The sequence below is a fragment of the Lepidochelys kempii genome, chromosome 11, assembly GCF_965140285.1.
Source record: "Lepidochelys kempii isolate rLepKem1 chromosome 11, rLepKem1.hap1, whole genome shotgun sequence".
NCBI classification, from domain to species: Eukaryota; Metazoa; Chordata; order Testudines; family Cheloniidae; genus Lepidochelys; species Lepidochelys kempii.
In genome coordinates, this window is record NC_136390.1 from 52,558,379 (window position 1) to 52,585,367 (window position 26,989).

General features: G+C 39.5%; 1 protein-coding gene across 4 annotated transcripts in view; it reads left to right on the forward strand.

The window, feature by feature from the left end:
- Positions 1–26,701, forward strand: part of MFSD6 (major facilitator superfamily domain containing 6) — a 40,706-nt gene extending 14,005 nt beyond the window's left edge. For 3 of the 4 annotated variants that reach the window (XM_073306189.2, XM_073306192.2, XM_078847997.1), the window contains exons 2-7: positions 84–1,658; positions 9,639–9,736; positions 16,842–17,003; positions 17,679–17,777; positions 20,771–21,051; positions 24,372–26,701. In XM_073306189.2, coding sequence (XP_073162290.1) covers positions 139–1,658; positions 9,639–9,736; positions 16,842–17,003; positions 17,679–17,777; positions 20,771–21,051; positions 24,372–24,536 — 2,325 coding nt within the window. In that variant the 5' untranslated portion in view covers positions 84–138 and the 3' untranslated portion in view covers positions 24,537–26,701. Of the gene's footprint in view, positions 1–83; positions 1,659–9,638; positions 9,737–16,841; positions 17,004–17,678; positions 17,778–20,770; positions 21,052–24,157; positions 24,177–24,371 lie in introns of all 4 variants that reach the window. The other variant, XM_073306193.2, reaches the window with a different exon arrangement.
- The last annotated feature ends 288 nt before the right edge of the window (positions 26,702–26,989 follow it).

Here is a 26,989-nt window from a genome sequence, read left to right on the forward strand (position 1 = left end):
TCCTCAGTGCCTGACCTTCCATGATTGCACCCTTCCTTCTCTCTGTTGTGCTTTAACTGTAGTCTATTTTATTTGCCCTACAGGATAGCTGCAGTCATTGTGGAGAGTGTGTTGAGTATCGGATGCTTGTGGTGAGCTATGGCGGCTGATGATAAAGTTGCCATTTTAACTGATGATGAAGAAGAGCAGAAGAGAAAGTATGTGCTTGCTGATCCTTTCAATGGAATTTCCAAGGAACAAGATCTCCAGCCCCAAAATGAAACCCCTTCAACGGAGACCACCACTGTCCCAGATGAGGAGCTAGACTGGTTAGAAAGGCACTGTGTCAAAATAAACAATGATCTTCTGATCTCCAAGGTCTTTTATTTTTTCTTTTATTCTGCATATGGCTCCCTTTACCCATTGCTTCCTGTGTATTATAAGCAGCTGGGCATGTCGCCCAGTCAGAGTGGACTTCTGGTGGGCATTAGGTACTTTATTGAGTTCTGCAGTGCTCCTTTCTGGGGAGTGGTGGCAGATCGCTTTAAAAAAGGGAAAGTTGTCCTTCTCTTTTCGCTTTTATGTTGGATTTTATTTAACCTGGGGATTGGATTTGTTAGACCAGCTACCTTAAGATGTGTACCAAAGGTCCCTCCACCACCACATCCTTCCAATGCCAGCCACCTTTTAACTTCGCTGCCCCAAAATGCCACGATTTCTTCTCTACTAACTACAGCTAGTGCTACATTACAGAAGGGTCGTGGGAAGCGGGGACTGTTAGCTAACAGTCCCCCAACTTTGGAATTGTTTCCATTTTCTGCTCAGACCAGAAATGGAGACCTTGCCTTGGATAACAACAATACAAATTTTATTTCAAAGAATACCACCACTAACCCAGGACTGCCAGAAAATATGACCCACCCTACGCCACCACCTGTTGTCACCACGAAGCCAGTATCTTTTGACCATGTCATGCTGGTTTATGATCATCAAGAAGTAGAAGCTATCTTTCTACTCATTCTCTTGGTTGTCATTATAGGAGAGTTTTTCAGTGCCTCATCTGTTACCATTGTGGACACCGTGACTCTCCAATATCTTGGCAAACACAGGGACCGCTATGGCTTGCAGCGAATGTGGGGCTCTCTGGGCTGGGGACTGGCCATGCTGTCGGTGGGAATTGGTATAGACTATACCCGAATAGAAGTGATCATCGAAGGTCTGGGGTGTAAAGCTCCTGAGTACAAGAATTACAGGATTGTTTTCATAGTCTTTGGTGTACTGATGTCAGTGGCACTTATTGTGGCCACCCAGTTCAGATTCCATTATAACCACTACAAAGAAGATGAAAACAAGAGGAAGGAAGTAGAGATCCCACAGGTGGATGGAAATGCCTCCACTGAATCCTCTGATGACACCCCCAGCAGCATAAGCCAGTCTCAGTCATTCAGTTTTTGGGACCTGATGAAGCTCCTTTGCGGCATACAGTATGGGTCTGTGCTGTTCGTGGCTTGGTTTATGGGGTTTGGGTATGGGTTTGTGTTCACCTTTCTCTACTGGCACTTGGAAGACCTGAATGGTACTACCACCCTCTTTGGAGTCTGTTCTGTCTTGAGCCACGTGTCTGAGCTGACTGCCTACTTCTTTAGCCACAAGTTGATTGAACTGATCGGTCACATCAGGTAAGCAAATGACAATCACTAAAGAACTGTGCACATGTTATTGGAGCTACGTGTCTAGAGTATTAAGTTGAGTTAGCCTCGTGTTTCTCTGTTTTAAATCGTCTCCTCCTGTGAATCTGTTTTTTTTTTTTAACTATATTTGTGCTGCTTATAAATGTGACTTCTTTTAAGTTATGCTCTTCCTGGCTGAGCTGGACCAAGAATGGTTCTGCCTGGAGATGAACAACCTCACTTATCTCTTCATTGTTGGAGAGCACCATCGGTGAAGATATCAGTATTTGCCAGCACCATCCCTAGAAGTATTTCAGGGAGTGATATTGTGTTGGTGCTAGAACACTGAACATCCAGAAATAGTGTAGTCTCTCTGATATACCAGGCAAGGTAGGAGTCCAGTGCAATAGAAACAGAAGAGGTAACATAAAGATCCCTGTAGCATTTACCCAATATTTAAAAAAGAAAAAAAAAGCTAGAAACTGGTGAAAGTTTATTATGAATTTTTTTCTAGCAAGCCTTATTTTTAATATGATCCTTTCCCCCAATTTCTGTCAAATTCCTAATGTGGCACAGTGAATTTGTAATATATTCCAGTGCTATAACTTTATATTACAAAAATATATATAAATACCGTGAATACATTCTCTAGACAATGGGACTAGGTTACAGTCTCTAAATTGGAGAACTCTGTTTACTGTGGATTTAAACAGTGAGGCAACACTTCTCCAAAACCACTCTTGCCCCTTGTTTTAAAGATCTCTGCCTGACCTGCGTACAGTCAGATACGTGACTGCCTGATGAAAGAAATGTCCATTTTAAACATGTATATGATGTAACTTACTCATAACACCCAAAATGTTTTCTCAGCACTTCAGTGATATTTGGCAGTGTAACCTTGAAAGGATTACTTTAAAGTGTATCCCCAATGATTTTGCTTCAAAACTCCATGATTTGTTTGAACAACAATCTATTCTGGGCTTGTTTATCTTGAAGTGTGTAATATTGTCACAACTTACGGTGGTCCCCTAAACAGAGGCAAAGCATATTTTCACAAAACTGTATATGTAGTCTTGTTCCCATACCCTCTCCCAATACACCTGAGGATCCGTTATCTAGATGTCAGTGCATTTTCAACCATATGGGTCGTGCAGTTTTTTCTGCATGTCCTGTTTGTTTTCAGTGAGTTGATCCCACTGTTGTCTCTCTTGACCTCAGCCAAAGGTATGTTTCAAGTGATCTCTCAAGTTACTGTGCCTGGCACTTGGGACATCAAATTTTATACCAAGTAGAGTCTTTAGGCTTTTAATTAATCTAGATCCATTATTTTAAGCAAACCAGTATACATTTTTCTGTGCTGATCACAAGATGTTCTCTCCCTTCCCTTCACTTGTTTTTATTGGTGAAGCAGGAGTTGTCATATTTTCATATCTTCCTTCCATGGAAGTGGATTGCATAATAAGGGTAAATAGCTTTCATAACTTTAAATTTTACACATAATTAGTTAACAAAATTTACTGGCACATCGCAGGCAAAGGAAAAAAGAAGAGTGTAATTTAATAGCAAAAGATACTTTTCATTTTCAGCTCATAGACCATGCTGAAACCTTGAGAAGGTCTCTACACCTGCAGCATGAAAATGTTTTGTTTTTGGCATGTTAAATTTGCTTTCCTCCTCTCATATGAAGTGTATTGAATATTAGCCTTATGTTATGTGACAGGCAGTAGATGGATTGCCGTCTAAAAAGATATGTATTTCTCCTCTGGCATTTAAAGTGTCTGTTGAAAAAGAAACATAAATAAACTGGTGGAGTTATGAGGCACTGTGTTTTGACAAGAGGTCTTGTGCCAGATGTGTGGATGTAGTACTTTCATTACTCTAGATCTAGATGCATTTGGATGGAAAAGGGAAGTGGAAGGAGTGATCATGGAAGGGAAAGCTTCCTTTTTAAGTAAAAGATTAGATTTAAGGATTATTTATTTGACAGTCCACGGCTAAATTCTATATATTGGAGGTTTTGGTAATGACATGGCCCAGGTAAGAGATACGTACGTGCCACCCGATGTCGCCAGAAAGTACCCCTTGATGGAGCTGAAGCCCTGGAATTTACATGTGTATATTGACTTTAAAGGTGTATAAATGAACAAGAGATAATTATTATATCTTGTCTGTTTGTTTGTATGCAATGTAATTGTGGAGATAATCTGGACCTGGGACTTGCTCATGTTAAATGCATAATTTTCTTTTAGGGCACAGTGACATTGAGAAATGTATAATACTCATGGAAAGAACAGTCATTAGCAAATCATAGTCAAAATGGTTTTAAATCTGGGTATGAAGCAATCGATGTTTTGCTGAACAGGAGACTGCCAGTTTTGAAGTATATCTCCTACATGCAAAATTCTTTGGAATCTACAGTTCCATAGCTCCTGGCTGCTTAGAGTACCTTTAAATACTGCTTTTTTTCATTAACCTTTGATGTTCCTAATCTTGATATCAATAGGCATTAGTTTACACAACACCAATTGTAAAGCTTTGTAGTATAATGCTCCTGTTCAACCTTGGGAGTTAAGGTCAACTCTTAATGTGAAACCTAATTTCCCCTCTTAATATTTTTCTTTATACTGCAGTAGAACCCACAATGTGCTAGATATTTTGTACGCACATATATAGGAAGAAATTCCCTGCCCTAAGAACCTTAAAGCCTCTAGAAACATGTACGGAGTGGAGGAGTTAAAATATACAAGCAAAGTGGTCAGGGCAGTCAGTCATAGGGCTACATCAAGATACTTCCATTTCCTGGTGTTTTCAAAATGTACTTGATTATAGTACAAAAACTTAGGTTTAGCCCGTTTTCTTTCATGTGTGGTTTAAGTAGGAAAGAGAAATGGCAGGACTGTGGAAGTAAGAGAGTAAAATAGACAAGAATGGGGTGTAGACCTTGCTGCTTTTTCTCTACATTTTCCATATTAAGGATTTCTTTTTAAAAAGAAATTCCATCTCTTCTAAACTTTGATAGATATTGGGCAGAGTGTATTGCTTCACTTGACCTAAATTGCTTAGATACTAACAGTAGCTAGTGTCAGTTTAACACACGTCCCTTTATAACCACAGCCAGAACAATGAATGTATATTAACTGTTTGTCCTATTCTTTTCATATTTTAGTATTATCTAATACTTATTTATATTTTAGTCATAGCAACTTGCAACTGTCCGCCCCAGATGCTATCTTTCTCCACTAGCTCTTTGAACTTTGCAAAATAACGTAGACTCTTGGTCCACTGCATTAAAGCCCCTCCTCCCAAAAAGTGAAAACTAACTGGCAACGGTGAGGAGTTAATGATCCTGTATGTCAGGGGTTCTCAAACTGGGGGTCGGGACGCCTCAGGGGATCATGAGGTTATTGTATGGGGGGTTGCAAACTGTCAGCCTCCACCCCAAACCCCGCTTCACCTCCAGCGTTTATAATGGTGTTAAATATATAAAAATGTGTTTTTAATTTATACGGGTGGGAGTCGCACTCAGAGGCTTGCTATGTGAAAGGGGTCACCAATACAAAAGTTTGAGAACCACTGCTGTATGTGATCCCCTTTGCATTGCTTTAAACACATTGACTGGTATGACTGCTTTATTTTATTTTACTTTATTTTAAGGTTACTCCACTTACTAATAAAATGAGTAGCATTAGCTTTAAACTACACTAATGCATTAGGGATGTTTAATGTATCTTATGGAAAACAGAGATAACCAGATGAGACCAGGGTTGTATGTTGTACAGCTGTATCCTTTTTTAATGGCCCAAAACAGAATATGAACATAGAGGATTAAGTGTCCTCAGAAACTGTGCTCTAAGGTCTCATATAATAGTGGGAGGGGAAAGGTTCCTCCCACTACACACCCAGCCCTGAAGACTTCCTAGGTCTGTTGTGAGGGAGATGCCTATGACTTTTCTATTATGGTGTAGAAAGGTCACAGCTGAAGTTGTTCTATCTTCCTTTAACCCCTACTACCAGCAAAGAAGTACACTGATGTCTACGTATTCTTCCTTCCATTCTAAAGAATAGAAGCTCTTGCTGTAATTTTTCTGATAGCTTAGCACTAGTTCCTTCACTATCCCTCCTGCCTGACAGGGTGGGGTTAGCAGTAATAAACTAGGAGAAGATGTACATGAATAGAGAGAGGAAGGGGCAGGGAAAAAGAGGTTAGGTGGAATGAAGGTATGGCATTCTTTGAACCGTCTCAATATTTTATGTCCAGATGTATCTAGAAAAGGGGTCCAAATTTCTTCAAATTGAGATAATTGCTCTCTGGCAGTGAGCACTTTTCTTTGGTTGCTAACTCAGACAGTTCTGAATACCACTGCTCTATTCTGGGCATAAGCCTACTCTTCCAGTTGCTTCCTAGTTTTTATATGCTGGCACTTAGCTATTTTGTCTGCATGTCATATGGAGGGTAGGAAGTTTAAAGCATCAGGGCCAGATTTTCAAAATAGCTCTCATTTAGGCACCTAAATTAAGTGGAAAGACTGTCAAAATTGTTTAGCACCCATTGTTCTCCTGGGGAACAGTTGGGTGATGACTAGAGCTGGGCAAAAAAATTCATGTGTATAGTGTATTGAAAAATGAAATTTTAGTTGATCAGAAACTATTAGTAAATTTGACACAAATTTGCCAAATAGTTTTGATCCCCATTTTGTTTTCCAGGCCTTAGATACCATTCACAAAATGGCAGGAGGAGGTGGTGGTGGTGGTGTACTATGAATTGTCACTGTGAATGACAATGAATAGTCATTGGGTCAGGGAAAAAGCATGAGAATGACTCTATAGACTGGTGATTAGGGTCCTCACCTAGGATGTGGGAGGACCCAAATCAAGCCCCTGCTCCACATCAGGCAGAGAGAGCAATTGAACGTGGATCTCCCACATTCCAGATGAGTGCCCTAACCACTGGACTGAAAGTTTTATAAGGAGGGCAGTGGTTTCTCCATGTGTTTTTTGTAAATCTAGCCCCTTACAAGTGCCCAAAATGGATTTTTTTCAATTTGTTGAAATTTTTCAATTTTGGTGAACCTGAACCTTCTTGGATTATTTTTTCATAACTGTCAATGAACAGAAAAATCAGTTATTCGCCCGGCTCTGCTAAACAGCTGTGTCCTAAGATATGAAAGATCATGGAAAGATGAGAAAAATTAAACAAGCAGTTGCTCAGAGATTATGATGAGGGCTCCCCAAGTACTTACTAGCTCCTGAATTCAATGGCTCAGCCCTTCTAAAAGCAGGCTACTTTTAATTGGGTGCTTAAACTTTTGACACTCAAATGTGATCATCTTGGCCATTTTGGGTTCGATTTATAAATATCTAGCTGAACGTTCTGAAAGACAAGTAAACAGGAGAACTCTGTCCGTATTCCTTACTTGATTTTTTGCTTCTGAGCTAATGGAGGCTGGCAGAAAGGAAGTGAAACTGGTGAGAAGGGACGTGAAAAGTGTGCTTACTGCATAGGGCCATTTTTCTCTTTGGGAGGAAGTTGGCAAGAAATTGATTGCACTGGAGTCAATCAAGAAAAATAGGTGAAGTTGTTGGACAGAAAGATGGTAGAGATGAATGGATGAAAGGAACAAATTCGTTGTAGCTCTCGTTCCCTACAGATTTAATCTCCCTACCCTACTTTGCCTGTTGATGTCCAGCCTTGCCATTGCTCCCCATTTTCTGCTCTAAGTGATGCTCCAGTGTTACTATCCTGGCGACACACATCAGCTATCGACCCCCTCTAACGCCATGCCATACCTGTGGAAGCATAGAGTCCGGAGCCAGCTTGTTGGGGTGTCTGGTAAGACTTTCTGCAACAATACATGAATTATTGTAAGGTATAAAATATTAAGAACTTTGCAAATCTGGGCATTATTGCAGAAAGCACAGGCTTACCTGATCCCAGTAGGCTGACTCCAGTGTAGTTACGTTTGAGTAGTGATATCATGAGCAAAGTGGCCTTTGTCTGAGTGGAAGCCAGTAAGACTGAACATCATGGGACCTCTTTAAAAAAAATTTTAAAAATACTGCATTTGTATTCGCACTTTCCATCTTAGATTTTTCAAAGTTTCTTAACATTGATTTAAGCTTCACAATACTTGAGTGAAATAGGAAATCATTAGCCCAGTTTTACACATGGTAAATTGAGGCACGAAGCAATTAAATGGCTTTGCTAAGAGTGCATAGTGAGCTTGAGGTTGTGGAAAAAATAAAGCCCTGATATTCAGAGACTCAGGCCTGTGCCTTAACCTCCAGACCAACTTTTCCTTTTTAATTTTCCTGTGTTTCAATCCTGAGTAGCCCTCATACCTTGGTTATTTAAGAGATGCAGTGCATCATTCTAAGATTAGGGTTTTTTTTAAATATCTGTGGGTCACCTTGAACGTTCTACAGTTGCTCCCACTTGGAACAGGTCCACTAGAAACCTGCAAGTTGAATAACAAGATCTTTTACAAAACACCTGAGTGCAGATCAGTAAATACTGCAGTCTCATCTTTGCCCTGTAGGGAGGTATAATAAGCAGAGTGCTAAAAGAGAGGTTGAAATAAAGAGCCAGAAATAACCTTTAAAAAAAAAAATCAGAAAAGTTATTGTAAAGTTAGGTGAACCTGGTACGTGTCAAATGCAAACCAGGGAGGAAGTTAATGTTGCCCCTCTATGTATGGACGGATGGTAAGGGGGGTTTAGTCACGTTCCTCTTCCTTTCTGATTTTACAGCTTGCATTTCCTGGCAGTAATGGACAACAAGGGAAAGTGACTTGTCGCTAATTTAAACTAATTTAGTCTGTTATCCAAATCTACCTCTTTCCCTGGTCCTGGAAAAGAGATGATTTATCTCCTCCTACTAGAATGTTTCCTTTTTAGAGCCACAGGAAAGATACGATGCATAACAAAGGCTGCTTCTAGGAATGCTAGTTTAGCTTGGTGAGGAAGAAGCAATTGGGTTGAAGCTTGAAGTCAGGAAAGGAGAGGGGATGTTTGGTTAAATAGTATGATGAGAAAATGAACTGGGAAAACTGGACTTGAGCTTTCTGGTCACCAGTTATTTTAAAACCTGACTCGTAACCTCTTGCTTCCAAACTGGATTGTCCTGTTGAAAACTAGACAAGTGACAACAGTAGCATTGTCACTACATGGAGTATGTATTGTTTTTTGTGGAAGAGTACATATTTCAGAGAAGTAGTGAACTGGATGCAACTTCTGGAATGCTAACTTTACATCAGCATGGATGAAATAAATTCCTATAATAATATGGACCTATACTCATCTTAAACTGTACAGCTCTGTTACTAATTATAGGTTTCAGAGGAACAGCCGTGTTAGTCTGTATTCGCAAAAAGAAAAGGAGTACTTGTGGCACCTTAGAGACTAACCAATTTATTTGAGCACGAAAGCTCATGCTCAAATAAATTGGTTAGTCTCTAAGGTGCCACAAGTACTCCTTTTCTTTTTACTAATTATAGGACATGATGATGTCTGAATCGTTGAGGCATTTAAAAAGGCTGGTGTGAGGTTTGATGGAAACCATATTCTCTCTAAAATATAATGCAGTAGGACAGTACATAAAATGAGAATAGACATTACCTAGTCAGAAGCTCAGAGGGTCTATTAACCCTAGACAGAAACATCCCTCTACTTAGGATTAATTTGTTTTCCATTAGTGGTTTGAAAAGAATTCTCCTGGGGTTTTGTTTAAATTTAATCAATCACATTTTTATTTTTAACTTGGAAGAAGGTTAACTGCAGGCCTGCAGAGTGGGAAGAGGTTGCGTTTAGGTGTGGGATCTTTGTAAAGGAAGATTTTTGAGTAAGAAATTGTTACATGTGAGCACACACTTCCTTGTGCTGCATTTCGCATTCTTATTAGGATTTAGAAAGCAATCCAGTATATTTATGGTACTATACAAGACATGGCAGCTGCAAACCTCTACAACTGTGTTTCTTCCTTCCTCCCTTTAGAGTGCTCTATATTGGCCTTGCCTGTAATACAGCTCGCTACATTTATATCTCCTATCTGGAAAATGCCTGGACTGTTCTCCCTATGGAAGTACTTCAAGGTAAGATGATGCAGTTATGATCTTATAGTATAAAGCGAGCCACTTAAATTATTCATGTTGCCATCTGAGCTGTGATTAAGAGAAAGTCCAGTAGCTCTTTGCTTCTGACTATAAATATCCCAAAACACTTTATGGTTTCATAAATTTTGACAGTGGTCGTCATGGAAAAGATTTGACGTCAGGAGGTTGGTTCTGCGGTTGATCTGCACACTGTTCTGTTTGTTGATCCAAACAGATCTGTTTGAGATCAACACGCCCTATAACTAAACAAAGAGACAGGAGCATGAGCTGAATGCACACCTGCATGTGCTGTTTGGTTCCTGGAGTCCTTAAGCTTCTTTATATCTATTACATGCAAAAAATCAACATGATTGAAAGACAACAGTTAAAAAGAATGGATTTATGTTTGTGCTAACCTTTTTTTTTTTTTAAATGCCCTAGCCACCAAAGAAAATGTTCTGGAACATCCTGTCTGTTCAATTTTTCTGCAATTGTTTTTCAGTGGTGTTCTGTGATTTATAGCTTAAGCTATTGTAACCTGACAGGAACTTAGGTTTCAACAAAGCTCTGTATGTGCTTGCAAGACCAGGCAAGCCTTTTAGTTTTACTTTTTATTCAAATCAATTACTTACAGGGCCATTATTTTAAATTAGAGATATTAATGATATATGTGGTCTGTGCAGAAGCATCATTTTGAGTCTTGCTGTCAGATGAAAAATCATATTTTTTAAAAAGACCTTAGCTGTGTTACTAAAAGCATATTAGATTACTGTAATTCAGATTTACTTTCTATATAGATTTACTTTCTACCATTTATACTCTTAATTTACTGTAGCATGCAACACCGTTCAAAAAAAGATCACACCTCACCATATTACCATTTTTGAGGTGGTTCTAATCTGAGATCTAGATTACTTGACTCTCCCATTCAAAGTGAGCAACATCCGATGAGTCACTACAAGTTGTGGTATTAATGAGCCTTCTGTTTTGATCTAGTGCTTCTGGTTTCCAAAAGTTTTTTTTCTAATTATATACATCACATGAGTGCATTTTAATGTAGTAATTCAAAATTTTTGATTTGGTAAGTGTCTTATCACAATATGCTCTAACAGTGTTTCCAATGCCTAATGACTTTTCTGTAGAATTACATATTTAGCAGAACTGATAGAGTAAAATATGGCAAACTTGTGCTGTTTATTACCTAGGGTGGGATTTGGAATTTGTGATTCCTGAAGTTCTCTACGTAAAACTGTTTCATTTATTGGTCTCTGATTGTCAAATCAAAGTAAATGAAATACTTGTATGTAATGGTGGATAAGTTAATTTTAAAGAAGATTAAATGTTTAATTATCATAAAATTAGAAATGTACAATTGAATTTCTAGATAAGAATTCAAGGCCACCACAGGGCATGGAGAGATTTCTAGAAGAGACTGTGCAAACTGCATCTATTGATTTGTAATTTTAACCATACAGCAGTTTTGTTGTTCTCAGTGTATTTCAAGTTCGTGAGAGCTGCTCAAGCACAGCATCTTAAGACAGAAAATGAGAGGAGTTTATTTTACACTTATTTCCTAATGAAAGAGTTTGGAAACCATAAGCCTTGTTTGTTCACAAATGCATGGTTATATGAAAATAAGGGGTTGGATTAACTTGGATTGCTAGAAGTTTCAAGGCTGCCTGCCAAATGAGTGTCTGTGGGGTGTAAATACAATGCTGCATGTTTTCATTCTCCAATCATGCAAAGACATGAATTAATGTAATCTGCCTCCAATTCTTGTCAGGTTACAGTAGAGCATTCAGTAGCTTAAATTATAAATTCAGAAAGTCATTGAAAAATATAACAAAGAAAGGATGTTCCAGAACATTTTCCTTGGTGGCTAGAGCATTTAAAAAAAAAAAAAAAGGTTAAAACAAGCATAAATCCACCCCCCCCTTAACTGTTGTCTTTCAAACGTGTTGACTTTTTGCATTTAATAGATATAAAGAAGCTTAAAAGCCCCATCAATCACTTTTCTGTCTCAATACAGTGACTGTAGTTTTAACACTAAAATACTCAGGCCATGTCGTTTTCAAAACAATGGGCTGAACTCTATTCTGGGAAAGAATTTTTCCCAGTATAAAATTTCCTCATCTGTCTAATAGCAGCCATTCTAAATTGACCAGCTGGGTGATGAGACTAATGACCTGAAAATATCAATTTTAAAGATATGGAGCTGTTACAAAGTGGCAACTGGCTAAAAAGCTCCAGAAATGAGTACCAGGACCAGTCTTGCTTTCCTTTTGCACGTGAAGCTCCAGTTTAAGTTAGCAAAGATGGTTACTTCTGTGGAGTAAATAATGTTGGAGAGGGAGGGATGGTTTATTCACCACAGTTCGATTAGACAGGCTATGATACTAAAATCTTTTCCTTTTACGCTATCAGAATTAGTTTGAAAGCTCTTTATATAGGCGCTGACCAGCTGGTTATATAAAGGTTATAATTTGATTGTGACTCTTCAAGGAGGAGCAATGGACAGTTACGATCTGAGAAACAATGCCAGATTTGTCCCAATAGAATAGTTAACGGACATAAAATGGTACAGTCCTCACAAAGACCAGCCAAGACAGAACAGGTCTCTTCTTGCCTGCTTCATTTGCCTTCTGCTGTAGAGCTTCCTTTGTATGTCAGGATTGTGTAACAGTGGAATGGGGTCCCAGAATCAATTTGTGGCTATTTTAAACAGCTAGGTAGGAGAGTCAGAGTATATGTATCTGAATCCCTAAGGGAGAGAGGGGTATGTGGGTAATTAATAAAATATTTTTCCTTTTTTGTTTGGATGAATTACATCCCATAAAATATCCATGCTCTAAAACTTAGTTTGCTAGAGGTTAGCATGAGTAGAAAACTTCAATGTAAATTGTTACTGTAGATCTTGTGTCCAAAGAGATGCCAGTGGCTAAAGCAAGACAGTGTATTTGATTTTTGATTTATATTTCACATGGACAGTCTCTCTTGAAACATTTAACTCGTTCTAATCCTATATAGATGCCCATCACAAAAAACAAAGCAAACTTCTTCCTATTTGGCTCTAAAGGGATTAAGTTCATTTTGAAGGGAATTAAAAACTCCAGACGCTTCTCTGGACCCTATTGTTCTAGACTTGTGGGGGGGGGGGGTGTGTGTTTAATATTGTAGCCTTTGTTTTCCTTACCAAATAGATGAGCATGGTACTCAAATTATTAAAAGTACACCAGAAATGTTTTGGATTTGCCACGTTTTAACTTGATGATTAATATTTTATTCTCTTTTGTAATTGACAGTCTGAGTGCATTACATAAGCTTTTAAGTGATTTCCTTAATCAGCATATGACATAGTTTTTGAAAAACTGAATCATCCTTGTTTGTTTACGCCTTTAAATTGGGGATCAAGAAGATGATAGTTACTTTCTACTTAAAATGAAATCAGTCGGGAATCTCATCAGTATGTACCCAGTAGGTTTTTCAAAATTATTACTTTTTAAATTTTTGGACCCATATATACTGTATAAAGTAGTCTGAAAATCATTCAGCATGTCTGGCATAAGTTGTCTTTCAATAAGCTTGATGCGTTATAAGTAAGGACAGACTCACAATTGAAAAATTATTTCTAGATATGTACTTAATCATGGTGTGTTCTGTAATCTGCTGACTAATCCTCTGTTACTAAATTTCCTGAAGCTCCCACATATTTTTGTTGTAACTTATCTAAATCAGACTTTTTGCAGAGAGTGAAAAATAAGCATAGAACTTTCTAGCCATCAAATAGGCTCCTAACCAGAAGATCAGTTCCAGTATATTGCCATTCATTAAATGAATACTATGTAATCTTGTATGTCAGTATGCCACCTACAGATTTATTACCCTTATCTTATTTAATTTAGTTTATGTGGCTGTTCAGTCTGTGCTGATCAGCAGTTGCAGAACCAGACTGTCTCTCCCTGATGCTGGTTAATAAATCAGGTACATAGGACTGATCCCTGTTGGTTAAATCATCCATTGTCCAAACCATTTTTCTAAGCTAGCAATTGGGCAAATGCTAGCAATGGCTAGTCAAGGGATGAGCTGTGACTATATTTAAATCCACCCAACCTTGAAAAAATATCAACAGCCAACCCATGAGGGTTGTTTGTTTTTTTTAAAGCAGAACCACATTAAAATAGCTTCAGGTGTGTTCACCATGTATCTCTCTACAAAATTGCCGTTTTATTCTTGCCTCCTGCCCCAAATTCAGGATTTCAAATTGAGGCTGCAGATAGCAACCTTCCCCTCTCCCTGCCTGCTGATAATTGGTGGGGTTTTTTGTTTTTTTCTTTGCTCCATGACATCTGACCACTATGTTCTGCCTTAGGCAAAATTGTCTCTGCATCTTCTGATTTTCCATGGTAAGAAAAAAAAAATAATAAAGGCAACCAAAATGTATTATAATTTGATTAGCCAAGAGTGCCTCAAATGCATATGCATTATTTAGATATGAAAGGACCTCTACCACTGTTAGCAATGGAAACTGGTGATGTCTGACTGCTGGTGGGAAAAAATGATTTGTCATGGCACACTTAGTGAGAGCAGACTTACAACAGTGGAAGAAATCCTGTTGTGTCCGATTCAAAACAGCATAAGCAAAGCTTAGTGTACCTTGCCAAACCCTGAGGAACCTCTGTGGTCTGTCAGCCAAGATCTCCCAAAGCCAAGTGCAAATGCAAAGTGAGTAGTGCCAAGAGTTTGGAAAGAATTGATTTTGAGGTGGTTCTTAGAATATGCTTTTATTTTATTTTTTTAAACAGTTTGATTTCCATAGTGGTATGTCTGTGTAGATGTAAGGATTAGTCTTTGAACTCCTTCAAATGCGGCAGTAATGTTAAGGTCTTTCTACATTTAAAACATATATCACCATAACTGTGTCAGTCATGAGGTGTGAAAAAACCACACTCCCTAAGAGAAGGGCCAGACTGACAACACCACTGGTGTAGATGCAGCTGTGCCAGCAGAAGAGTGCTTCTGCTGGCATAGCTATCGTTGTTTAGGGAGTTGGTGTTCCGACCCTAGCAGAACTCCTTGTACTGTAGGCGTACACTGTGCCTAAACTACAAGGCTGTGCTGGCAGCTATAGCTAGGCCAGCACAGGCTCAGTATTGCAAACCTAGCCTAAGAAACATTGACAATGAGCCAGTCTTAGGGTTTGTGAAGCCCCCAGCTACTCTCATGAGGAGGAGGAGCTATTGACAGAAAATGGGTTGTTGCTAGGACTGTCAAGCGATTGAAAAAATTAATTGTGATTAATCACACTGTTAAACAATAATAGAATACCATTTATTTAAATATTTTGGATATTACAACATAGAATCCAAAGTGTACAGTGCTCACTTTATATTTATTTTTTAATTACAAATGTTTGCACTGTAAAAAAGAAAATAAATAGTATTTTTCAGTTCACCTAATACAAGTACTGTACTGCAGTCCCTTTATCATGAGAGCTGAACTTACAAATGTGGAATTATGTACAAAAAATAACTGCACTCGAAAACAAAACTATGTAAAACTTTAGAGTCTACAAGTCCACTCGGTCCTACTTCTTGTTCAGCTAATCGCTCAGACAAACAAGTTTGGTTACAATTTGCAGGAGATAATGCTGCCCGCTTCTTGTTTACAATGTCACCTGAAAGTGAGAACAGGCATTTGCACGGCACTGTTATAGCCAGTGTCGCAAGCCTGTCCTTAGGATTTATGGGGTCCTACGCAGTATTATTAAACTGGTGCCCCTATGCCTGACCACAGCCTGGGCGGGGAGGGACAAGGCAGCAAAGGATACAGAGCTGCCCAGCCTGCCTCACGGTGATGGAGAGTCACCGTTCCCTTCAGAGACCCCTTTACCCTCTCCCTCATGCAGAATGCATGGTGCCGGCACATTCGGTTCAGTGAAGACGGCCTTTGCCTAAGGAGACTGTAGTGCGCATTGGAGCCGACCCGCTCTTATCTGCTGTCATGGGTGGTGGGTGAAGCTGCTCCTTGGGCAGGCTAGCTCCCCAGCCCACCTCTTCTGCCTGTGGCCCCACCATACTCTACCACTGTTCTGCCCCAGACCCCGCCTCACTCCACCCAGCCCTTGCCCTCTCCCCACTGTCTCCCTCTGCTCTTCCCTCCCCCACCTTGCTCACCTCCTTTCAGCCAAATCCCTGAACCCAAATGAAGTGAAATATATGGCAGAATGCGGATAAAACAGAACAAGAGACATACAGTTCTCCCCCAAGGAGTTCAGTCACAAATTTAATTAACGCATTATTTTTTAAGTAGTATAAGAATGGTGGCCAAAGCATAAAGGTACATATGAATGTTTAGCACATCTGGCATGTAAATACTTTGCAATGCCAGCTACAAAACTGCCATACGAATGCCTGTTCTCACTTTCAGGTGACGTGAACAAGAAGCGAGAAGCATTATCTCCTGCAAATTGTAACCATATTTGTTTGTCTGAACGATTGGCTGAACAAGAAGTAGGTCTGAGTGGACTTGTAGGCTCTAAAGTTTTGCATTGTTTTGAGTGCAGTTATGTAACCAAAAAAAAATCTACATTTATAAGTTACACTTTCACGATAATGAGATTGCACAACAGTACTTGTATGAGGTGAATTGAAAAATTCTTTTATCATTTTTACAGTGCAATTATTTGTAATAAAAATATAAAGTGAACACTGTACACTTGTATTCTGTGTTGTAATAAAAATCAATCTATTTGAAAATGTAGAAAAACATCAAAAATTAATAAATTTCAATTGGTACTCTTTTATTTAACAGTGCGATTAATCATGATTTTTAAAAAACGCTATTAATTTTTTTGAATTAATCGTGTGAGTTAACTGAGATTGACAGCCCTAGTTGTTGCATCTCTAGGCAGGTTGGGCATCACAGAAAAAATGGAAAGCTGTGTTATTTTATGAAAGACTGATTTATACTTTAGAGGAACATGGTTGACTTTAGTACTTTAATAAACACTTCCTTCCCAGGACATTTAACTGCTGCTGTCAACTAATAAATGAAAACAGATCATGATAGCATCCTTAGTGCTTTCTAAAATGTTTCCTCTCCATAGGTGTAACCCATGCAGCCATATGGGCAGCTTGTATTTCATATCTTAGTGCTGCAGTGCCTCCAGAATTAAGAACTTCAGCTCAGGGGATTCTACAAGGTCTCCACTTAGGTCTGGGCAGAGGCTGTGGGGCTATGATCGGTGGGGTTTTGGTCAACTATCTTGGTAAGCAAACATTTTATTTAAGTGTGATTGCAGTTTCTTAGTAGTGCAGCAAAACTGGACTAAAAGCACATGTACACTTAATGTATTGCTAATGATGCCATATTTGTTACTCTCAATCACATAAAAATCTATTTAGACACATGTAGATGTTGTACACTGATTATATGTGTATGTGTTTGTAATGTTATGCCTTGAATTTTTAGTACTATGTGAGCAAATCCACTCCTAAGCACTGCCCTGTCCTCAGCTAGACAGCAGGATGAATCCTTCATCAGATGACCAGTGACTGTTCACTACTCTGTGGTTGTCATGCAACCTCTGCACACTCAATTGAGAAGTGAAAGCATAATTTGTTTAGAGTCTGTGTAAAATAACCTGCTGCTGAAAGTGCTGCTGAAAGTGAGTGGAGTGAGTAAATAACCTAATGAGAGTTTGATCTTGGGTGGACTCTGATGTGGTATCCTGAGTAGATCAAGAGGACTGTTCATCCACAAAGAGATTGGCAGAAGATCATAGAGAATGGGCTGCCATGGTTGCAAACCTCCAGCAATGGAGATGCCATATAAAAAGAAAGAGAGTTTACATGGGATATTAAGCAGTGAATGAAGTCATCACAAATATCTGTCTTTTCCTGTATTACCTAAACAAATGCTCTAAAAATAATTCTCATTACAGGGGCTGCAGCAACATTCAGGGGGATAGGAATGGCCTGTTTAGTGATCCTACTACTCTTTGCATTAATCCAGTGGCTAGCTGTTCCTGATGAAAAAGAAGGTAAATAGTCAGGTCAACGAGACCAAGACTGTTCCTGTGTTCTGATGATAACTCGAGTTATCAGTGTGTGACATTTGAGATATGTGGTCATAATACAGGCAAACTAGCCCAGAATCATTCCCCAGGAGCTGTGACATTATTTTTTTCATTAACCCTATATATTATTATTTTTACAGACCAAAAATAAACCTGTTTCATAGAGATGAAAAATAATAAGCAAACATTTAGTGTCTTTTACCCAAATGTTATTTTTATTCCATACTAAAACCCAGGTAGATCTGAAGTTCATTTTTCTTTATCCTAAAAATACAAGGGTTGTCCTTTAGTAGTTCTTGAGTTGCCTGTGTTTAAGAATGTTCAAATATTTGTTTTGCCTTTATCACTTGAACACAGGTGGAAGAAATTATGGCACAAAAGAGAAACTTGGACGGGATAATCGCTGTTTCTATTGCATATGGAGTACATGTGTGAGCCTCCCAAATGGATTCATATTTTTCTCTTGGGCCATAGTTCTCTAGAATTTAATATTCCAGTTATTGTATTTCCTTCTGCATCTGTGTACTTGTTTGAAAATCTTAAACATAAATCTTGCATCCACTTAAACATAAGCCTAATTTTAAGCATTGTAATAGTCTCATTGATTTAAATGGGATTACTCACATGAGTAATCACATGAGTTTAGCTAAGCATGTGCTTAATGGTTTGCCATTTCAGTCCCTGAAGTATTTTACTTGTTAGTATTTTATTTAAGCTTTCTTTTGAAAATGTCTGAGGAAAAAATAGTATATTTTACCTCTAGACTGTTTTACATGGCACAGAGCTATTGCTCAAAAAATCTAGCCCACTTATTTTAATACTTGTTTATATATAGAAATGTCCTGCAGCAATCCAGAATCTTTAGGGCACAGTGTGTTAGGCAATAAATCACTGCATTGATCAGATATTTCTGCGTAAGCTGTCGGTCCTTCATCAGTTGAGACTGAGCCGATCACAACACGTCTTTCAATCTTCTCTCGCTCTGGCCATCCTTTGCCATGCTTGTCCATATCTCCTTGTTAAGAAATCATCCCACCTCTTTGGAGGCCGACCGCGTGGTCATTTCGGTTCTCATGGATACCACTCGGATGTAGCTGTGGTCCATCTGTTGTCGCTGAGTCGGGCCACATGTCCCACACACCACATTTTGCTGAGCCTGCTTTCAACAACGTCTCGCACTCCAGACTGCTGCATAATTATTTCATTGGGGATGTGATCGCCAAGCGAAATGCCCAAAAATGTTCGTTCCATCGCCCTCTGTGTGACAGACAGTTCATGTTCTTCGATCTTTGTCAGCGACCATGTTTCGCTGCCATATAACATCACTGGAAGCACGGTCAAGTTAAAAAGATTCGCACGAGTTGTTCTGCTAATCTGTCCTTGATGTCATTGAATGCGCACCATCCAGCTTTTTTTCTGTGCGACAGTTCGCCTTTCTGATGGTGGCGCATGTTGACTTCTTGGCCCAGATAAACGTATTTATCAACCTTTTGGATCTGCTCTCCTCCAAGAGTTATTTGGGTTCTTGGCAGAACATCTGATCTCATGTATTTCATTTTCGACTGGTTCATTTTTAATCCAACTTGACTACTTTTCACGTTCAGTTCTTTAAGCATTCTCTCAAGCTGGGCGGTATTTTCGGCTATCAGCACTATATCATCTGGGAACCTGAGATGGTTTAGCCGCTCGTCGTTGATATTAATCCTGCCTTTATAAGCTTCAAAAAACCCATCTAAAGAAAGGTGTCTCACTTAGGCATTTGCAGTGCTCGCCTAGCCACCTGATACTTGTCACTGAGGTTACAGGTGCGGCTCTTCTGTCTTTCTGACGGCTCGATTGAAAACAGTCCTTTTCAAATCAAAAGTAAAACTGTGATAGAGCCACAGTCTTAACTGTGTACATACAATAGAAGCGTGTGCAAGGGGGGAACAGCACAATCCTTACTGCCAAGGCTATGAGGCACCTCACCACCACCTGCCCTTAGCATGAGGGAGCTTTGCCTGTGCTGGCTGGGGCTCAGCTCCCTGAAGCCACCAGCCTCTGGCAACGCAAGCTCTCGCTTCCAGGCTCCGCAGGCCTCGCTGCCTCTGTACCTGTTAGAGATAAGTGCCCACCAATGCCCGAATCCTCCCTGTGGAGGGTGCAGCCCCTGTTCCACTGAGCACTCTCTGGACTTGTAGATCCTCTATTCCCAAAGGAACAATATGCTCCAGCTTGTAAAATTCAACCCAGGATCCCCACTTTGCTTAACACCTCAGCACTTAGGGATAGCTACATAGTGAACACACAAATACGTGTGTTATCAAAGAACAGAGATTCAAGTGACAGTGAGTAAGCATATTGAAAACAAATGGTTACATCTAAAATAAAATCATAACATGCCTTGTAGACATTGAACTTAACTAACAAGGCATTGCCTTGTCTTACCCCTAAACAGGATAACTCCTGCTGTTTGTTTTTTCCTCCAGCCCGTGTGATCTATTGATTAGCATTTTGCTCAGACTGCAAACAGGTGTTTATTGTGAAAGATACAATAGTCCGATTGCCTATGACAGGCCAGAGTGAGATAAGCATCTCTTCCCCCCTGCCTGCCAGGATTATGTGGATTACCTTTTGGTGGTCTGTCTTAACTCGCACACCTAAAGAACATAATTTTCAGTGTATATGCATAACTCCACATATTTTCCATACATACATCTCACAATGATTACTTAATGACCAGTGTGACCTGGGCTTTCATTAGAGACCTTACATGACATTGTTTTGGTGAGCCCAGAGGAATCCCTGTACCCACTGCCAGTTGGCATCAAGAGGTCCTTGAATCACAGTGAGGGAACAGAGCAATTCTTAGTTTATTGCAAAGCATGTTTGTGTATGTTCATATTCAGTGCTTTGATTCTCCATTTCCTTGTAATGATCATTGACTTCATTGATGATTATGTTGCCCTACACTTTAGAGAAGACAATGCTGGCAGAAAGGATCCCAGTGCCTTCCAGCCCTGTTCCTATAGCAACCATCGACCTCATACACCAACAGTCAGAAGATATCATGCCTCGAACTGAGCCCAGACTTCCTCCCAAGAAAACGAAGCATCAAGAAGAACAGGAAGACGTGAACAAGCCCGCGTGGGGGATCAGTTCTTCTCCCTGGGTTACTCTGGCTTACGCTGTCTATCAAATAAAGGAGATGGTAGAGCTGTCTAAAAGCAATCTGATGCCTGAAAACCAGCCTTTGCAGGTAACCCGCTCTTAATATGCAACATTCATATCACCATTAATGTTAACCTAAAAATGTACTGCTGAAGGTTTTAAGACCAAATGTAATCTACAGCACCATAAAATTGTTAATATCTGGCAAGCATTCTCCATCAGTGATCAGAAACTTGGAGTTGTGTAAAGCAGTAGTTGAACGATAGTAACAAATACAGTTGCTGCATGTTTTTGGTACAGGGGGGAGTGCTCAGTAAATCATTTGAGCAGATCTTTCTGCTTCTTATAGTCTAATTTCCACTTTCTCCTCTTCCGCTTTGTCATGACAAGCTGGGATCTACTGTAATTGCCTCTAAACTGACAGTGTTTTCATATTAGTTTGAATACATTTGTGTACTTACAGAACTTTTGTGGCTTGAGGGTGAGCATTAACAAAGTTGCATAATTATTAAGGTGTAACGTGCCTGTCTATCTTTTTTTTTTTTTTCCGTTTTAATTAAATGTTTCCTTTTAGAGATTAGCCTGGCGGCGTAGGGGGAATGCGAATTGCCAAACATCCAAAATATGGTGGAAATGGGCACCCCAGCAAATTAATAATGGAATATGAAGCCGTTCACCCCCTGGAGGTTGGCCTGGGCTTGTGGTGACTGAAAGTGACTACAACTTGAGAGCTGTTCTGTGGCCTGTGTGAAATGAGTTGTTGTTTTCCAGTGTTCACATTACAGAATCCCCCAGCACCCTTATTAGGAATCTTGGCAGAGGGGCCAAGGATTGGACGAACTCAGAGACTGGACTATCATCCGATCTTTTGGGGTGCTCCCTCCAGAACGAGGTTGGAGCCCAGTGGTGGTTGGTGAGGCAATGTAGGGAAACTTGGGCTGCTGCGGTCAATGCTGGTTTTTCAAACAGTGTGGGTAATAAACTTCCTGTTTCTCCTGTCTGCCTCGGGGAGGAGTGGTGCAGCTTCCCCCTTACATATTTGCCATACCATATGCACCCAAATATCATTTCTACCAGTCCTACTTCTGGAAGGTGATGATTTTGGACATGACTTTGCAGATGTGGCAAAGCAGCATTTGAAGAAATCCCAACTTCACCAGCTGTCTCCCTCCTCCCCCATTGGTCTATATTCTTGTAAATATCCCTACGCATATGTTCCCTTCTCAATATGCATGCTGAGTTTCCATTAGCTTTAATGAGACTAACTTGCATGCCTCAGGGAGAGTGAGCAACCATATTGAAATGACTCTTGAATGTCTGTTTATACAAGAAGAATTTCAGACACACACATCTCGGAAAAATCAAATGTCTCCTTTTGAATGACCATGAAATCCTCATTGACACAATGCTGTCGTGTTACACTCTCTACACATACCACTCTCCCAAGCAGTTTTCCATCAGTCTTCTCTTAAGCAATTATCAATATAAGCCCAGCCCTGTTGTTGGCATAAATTGGAGAATGGCAGTCACACACAATCTGCCATACCTCCCAGGGCAAGAAAGCTGGTTTATAGTTCATGGTAAGCTCTAGGAGAGAGAATCAACAAATGTTCATAGTGTTGGAGATAGTCTCAGTAAATGACTTGGGCAATTATGAAGTGCTCTCAAGTCTTTTATTGCCTCCGATAACTCTCTGCCATCTTCAGAAACATGTTCTCTTAATAACCTCTTTCCCTTTCTCATAACTTCATGCAGCCATTCATGGAGCCTTTTTATTAATACTATTGAATTTTGGGCATTGCATTATCTATTCCACATGTGACTGATAGAATTGAGAACCATTCCTTAGTAGATAGGATTCTTAGTATTTATGGGAACAACGAAAATTGGTTCCATGGGATAGTTTTATTAAGGCCCCAATCCTGCAGTTGGATCTGCACTGGTATATCTTTGCATCCATGCAATGCCCCTCTGTCTTTCATTAAGGCCTGTGTTTTTAGGGTCAAACATCAAAAACCCTATTTCTGCTCAACCAAATCCCAGATTTTAAAGTTAGGCTAAATATGACTCTTAATGTTTCCTCCCTCCCTGGCTGGTTGCACTTTTATCAAGGCAGTCTGCTGTTCTGCATCTGGCCAATGAGCATTCAACCCTACCACAACAAGAAAGCATAGCTTCTTTCCCCACTGCATTTGTATGTAAAAATTTGGTATTTAAAAACTAATGTTTTTAAACTAACCAGAATGAAGCAGTATTCCACACCCTCCATTTGAAGATGCACACATGATGCATCTCAGTTCCATGAAGCTAGAGATATATTTAATCATTTCAGCTCCTTGGAGAAATTGCCTGCTTTTGCAGAACACACCCACATTTTAATTCTAAAAATTAAAAAATGAACTCCCTATGCATTGCTGTTGCTTTATTTCACCTTGTTCTTTTAGCCTGAATTTAACAAAACACTAAACCCAGAAAAGGCTGCCTAGCTATCTTGTTAAACATTTTAAATAGCATTCCTAAAAGAATTCACATGAAACTTGGTCATTTGGAGGAGAAACTTTAAGAGCATAGAAGAGGGGATTAACGACAGAAAAACTTTGGTGCCTCCTCATTTCACATTACTGCTTGCTTATAGTAATCCTTCAGGGAAAGGAGCATGCTCACCATTCTAATTACTTGATACAAAACAAATCTTCCAAGATAAATCGTGAGGTTAGAAGATGTTGTAGTACTAATATTGTACAAGACTTGTTTTGTCTTTGGCCCTCAGGGAATGCAGCTAGCATATGTCTTTAAAATAAGATCACATAATCTGGGAAACAGCTTTTAAAAATTTGCACTGAGCCTTTCAGAAAATTGTTCTCAACTATTTTCTTCTTGCTTGAACCAGAGAATTGCCTGCTTGAATCGCTGACCTAGCTATTATTACTAAGAAAAAGCCTATTGCTAAGTAAATTGGATGAAATTTGTGTGCTTTTACTGCAAAAGTGCTGCCACTCAGTGGGACTGAGAAATATCTTAGAAAAAATGTTAAGGAAATATAGGTGGATTTGCAGAAGGGAGCATGAAGTATGTTTTAGTAAACAGTGCAGTCATGATGATGATTGTTGTCTGTATACAGTAGAATTCTATTGATAGTTTTTGTCTTAAAACATAGCAAGTTTGTTTTTTGCATGCTTCTTGTGGAAGTGCAGTTAGGAAAAGAAATGGAAGGTAAGTTGTTTTCTGCTTGTTACATTCATATGCAGATAACATTACTATTTTATTGCTTTCCTGCTTTATGTTCACTTGCTGTGTTGCATGCATTCAGTGTAAGAACACTTTCTGAATGTGTCTGAATGCATTTTCCCCTAGGGCAGTGTATTGAGAGTATACACTTACATTTGCATGTGTTTTCTCTCTCTTTAGAAAGCCAGTGAGAATCAGAGTGCTCCAGCAGCCAGTCCAACAGAACAGCCCCCAAATCTGAGAAACACTGATGAATCCAGAGATTGTTCAATACCTGCAGCGACACTCAACTCCCAAACTGACCCAGAGCCCCCTAGTGTTGGATCAGCTTCTCTTGGTCAGTAATGCTCTATCTGCTGCTGCAGGGCACAAAGATGACTTCATCTTATCAAATCCACTGCATGAAATCGTGCTGCTCTGCTGGGAAATGGTGGAACAAGAGCTCAAAAGAGCCCTTCACCTTAAGTGACTAGGAACTACAGGCGCTCAGCACATCTTGAAATCAGGCACGTCACATGATGCTGCACAAGCTTTTAAATATTTAAGACCATTCATGTGACAAAATACAGTAGCAACATTGCAGGGGAAGCTAAAGGTCTGGAAGGCTTGGCAGAGGAAATGGGACTGAATCTCGCTGCCTTAGAAATTCTCAGTTGCTTTGCTAAAGTTTGGTCAAATGTTATGAAATTCTTTGCAATCTGTAGAGAAAGGGGAGCTTATACTGATAGTTGTGTAATACGAAGAAAAAACACTGGGTCACTTGATGTGATTTCCCCTATTTAATCAATTAGTTTAAATTTAATTTTTTACCACAGAGAAACTAAACTGGAGAAGAAAACACTACTGTCTTTCTTTTTAGGAGAAAAATTGCATTTCCCTAAAGAAGTTAAACAACTAAGAGACACTAGACAAAGTAAATACATAAAGGTGCAGCTTAGTCTTTTGCAAAGACTTCTCAAAAACCTTGAATAGCTTCAGCAAGAATGTTTTTATAATGTGGTGATGGATTAACTGACCCAGAGCGGAATCTTTGAATAGTGAAGCTGCCATTAACGCTCTTCTGAGAGGTAGGTTTAGTTTAGCAAGGCATAAACTTTTGAAAAGGGCATTTTAGAAAGAAGCAAATGGAGGTGAGGTTAAATCAACTCAGTATGCTTACAGCCCTTCACTAAACAGGGTGTTTGCTAAGAGCATGTGTGTGTAATTTTAGGTTTGATATTATGCCCAAGTCCACAGACCTCGATCAAGATTGGGCAGTTTGAGATTGATTGAGAGTGTCCACTGGAAACATCTTTTTATTTTTTTTAATTTCATCACATTAAATATTGTTGAACTAAGTATTCCTACTATGGTTATGTATAGAAGATAAGAGCTTCAAGTGCCTGAGGAGGGAACTGCATATAAATCATAATGATTGGGTGTAGGGGGGGAGATACTGTTCACAGGAGTTTCAATGAGCAAAACCCTCCAAAATAAAGAAACATGATTAAATGACCATATCTTTAGAGACTTGTTTTACACAGGCAGTGTCAGACACTGGAAGATTTTGAGTTATGTCTAGTCACGCTTTTCAATGTTAACTGTAGCCAGCCCAGTGGCTGGTTCATAACACAGATTGCTGCTGAGAGGAAAACTTGAGTTCAAGGTTGAAATCAATGGGCTGGCATGGGGTATAAGTCAGGATAGTGTTTGGCCCAGTGTCTCATGTCAGTGAACTGATCCTGAGAGGAGCTGAGCCCATGTAGCTTCCATTGACGTGACTAGGAACTGCCGATGTTCAGCCTGTCGTGGAATCTGACACATGCTCAGCAGGCTTCCTTGTAGAAGGTGGATGCTGCCTCACTTGACTTCAGTGCACAGCCTGTGGCATGAGACAGCTGGGTGTGAGGGAGGAAGAGGAGAATGATGGTTTAGAATGAAGCGGTGGGTGGAAATTCCAGACCCTTGGATCCCCAGTTGGATGAACTGAGGCCTTCCCTGCTATCCTCGCATATCCCTTAGCAAGGCGTATGCGGCTGAGGGAGAGCGCACACATTGGTGCCTGGGACCAGCACCACAAAGAGATACAAATAAATGTTAATAACTAGCCACTAGTTACGTTTTGCACTTGAACTTAAATGTACTGTATTGTAAATTCTCATGACTCATTGAAGTGTCCTTTAAAATCAGAAATCTATTTATTGTATGTTTGTATAACATTTTGGGAATAGAGAACTGAACGGGTGACAGGCTAAAGGTGTTAAATCTTCTCAGCTAAGCGAAAACATTTATACGGAGAGTTAATGCAATATGGTGTTACCTCAACTTGTATTGAACAGCACCTCCATCATGAGGTGGAGATCTTACATATTGTGTTTACACTTCCAAATTGTTTTTCTGAAATGCCTGCTCTTTTGGAACTGTACATTCGTTCCCTGTTGCAAAATGAACTTGTGCACATGGGTTTTGATATTTGTGAAAATTGTAAAAGTGCAGTAAGAAAAATATAAAATATCTATAATGTGTTTAAAGTAACCTGTCTGAATTTTTTATTAAATTTCCCATTTTGTGTAATCACACATTGGCCACATACCTGATGATAATCTGAGTTAAAAAATCAATCCTAAACAGCTTTGGCAAGGTTCTCCCATGAAAGATTTTGTGTTGCCCTAATGTATATGAGGTGAAAGGTAAAGAAAGCAGTGTCTCAAATCAAAATCTGTTTGTGAGAGGGAGCAGAATGTAGGAGCAAATCACCCAAGTCTTATAATAATGAAGAGCTAATAGTGGGATGATCTATAAGGGGTCAGTGCATCCCA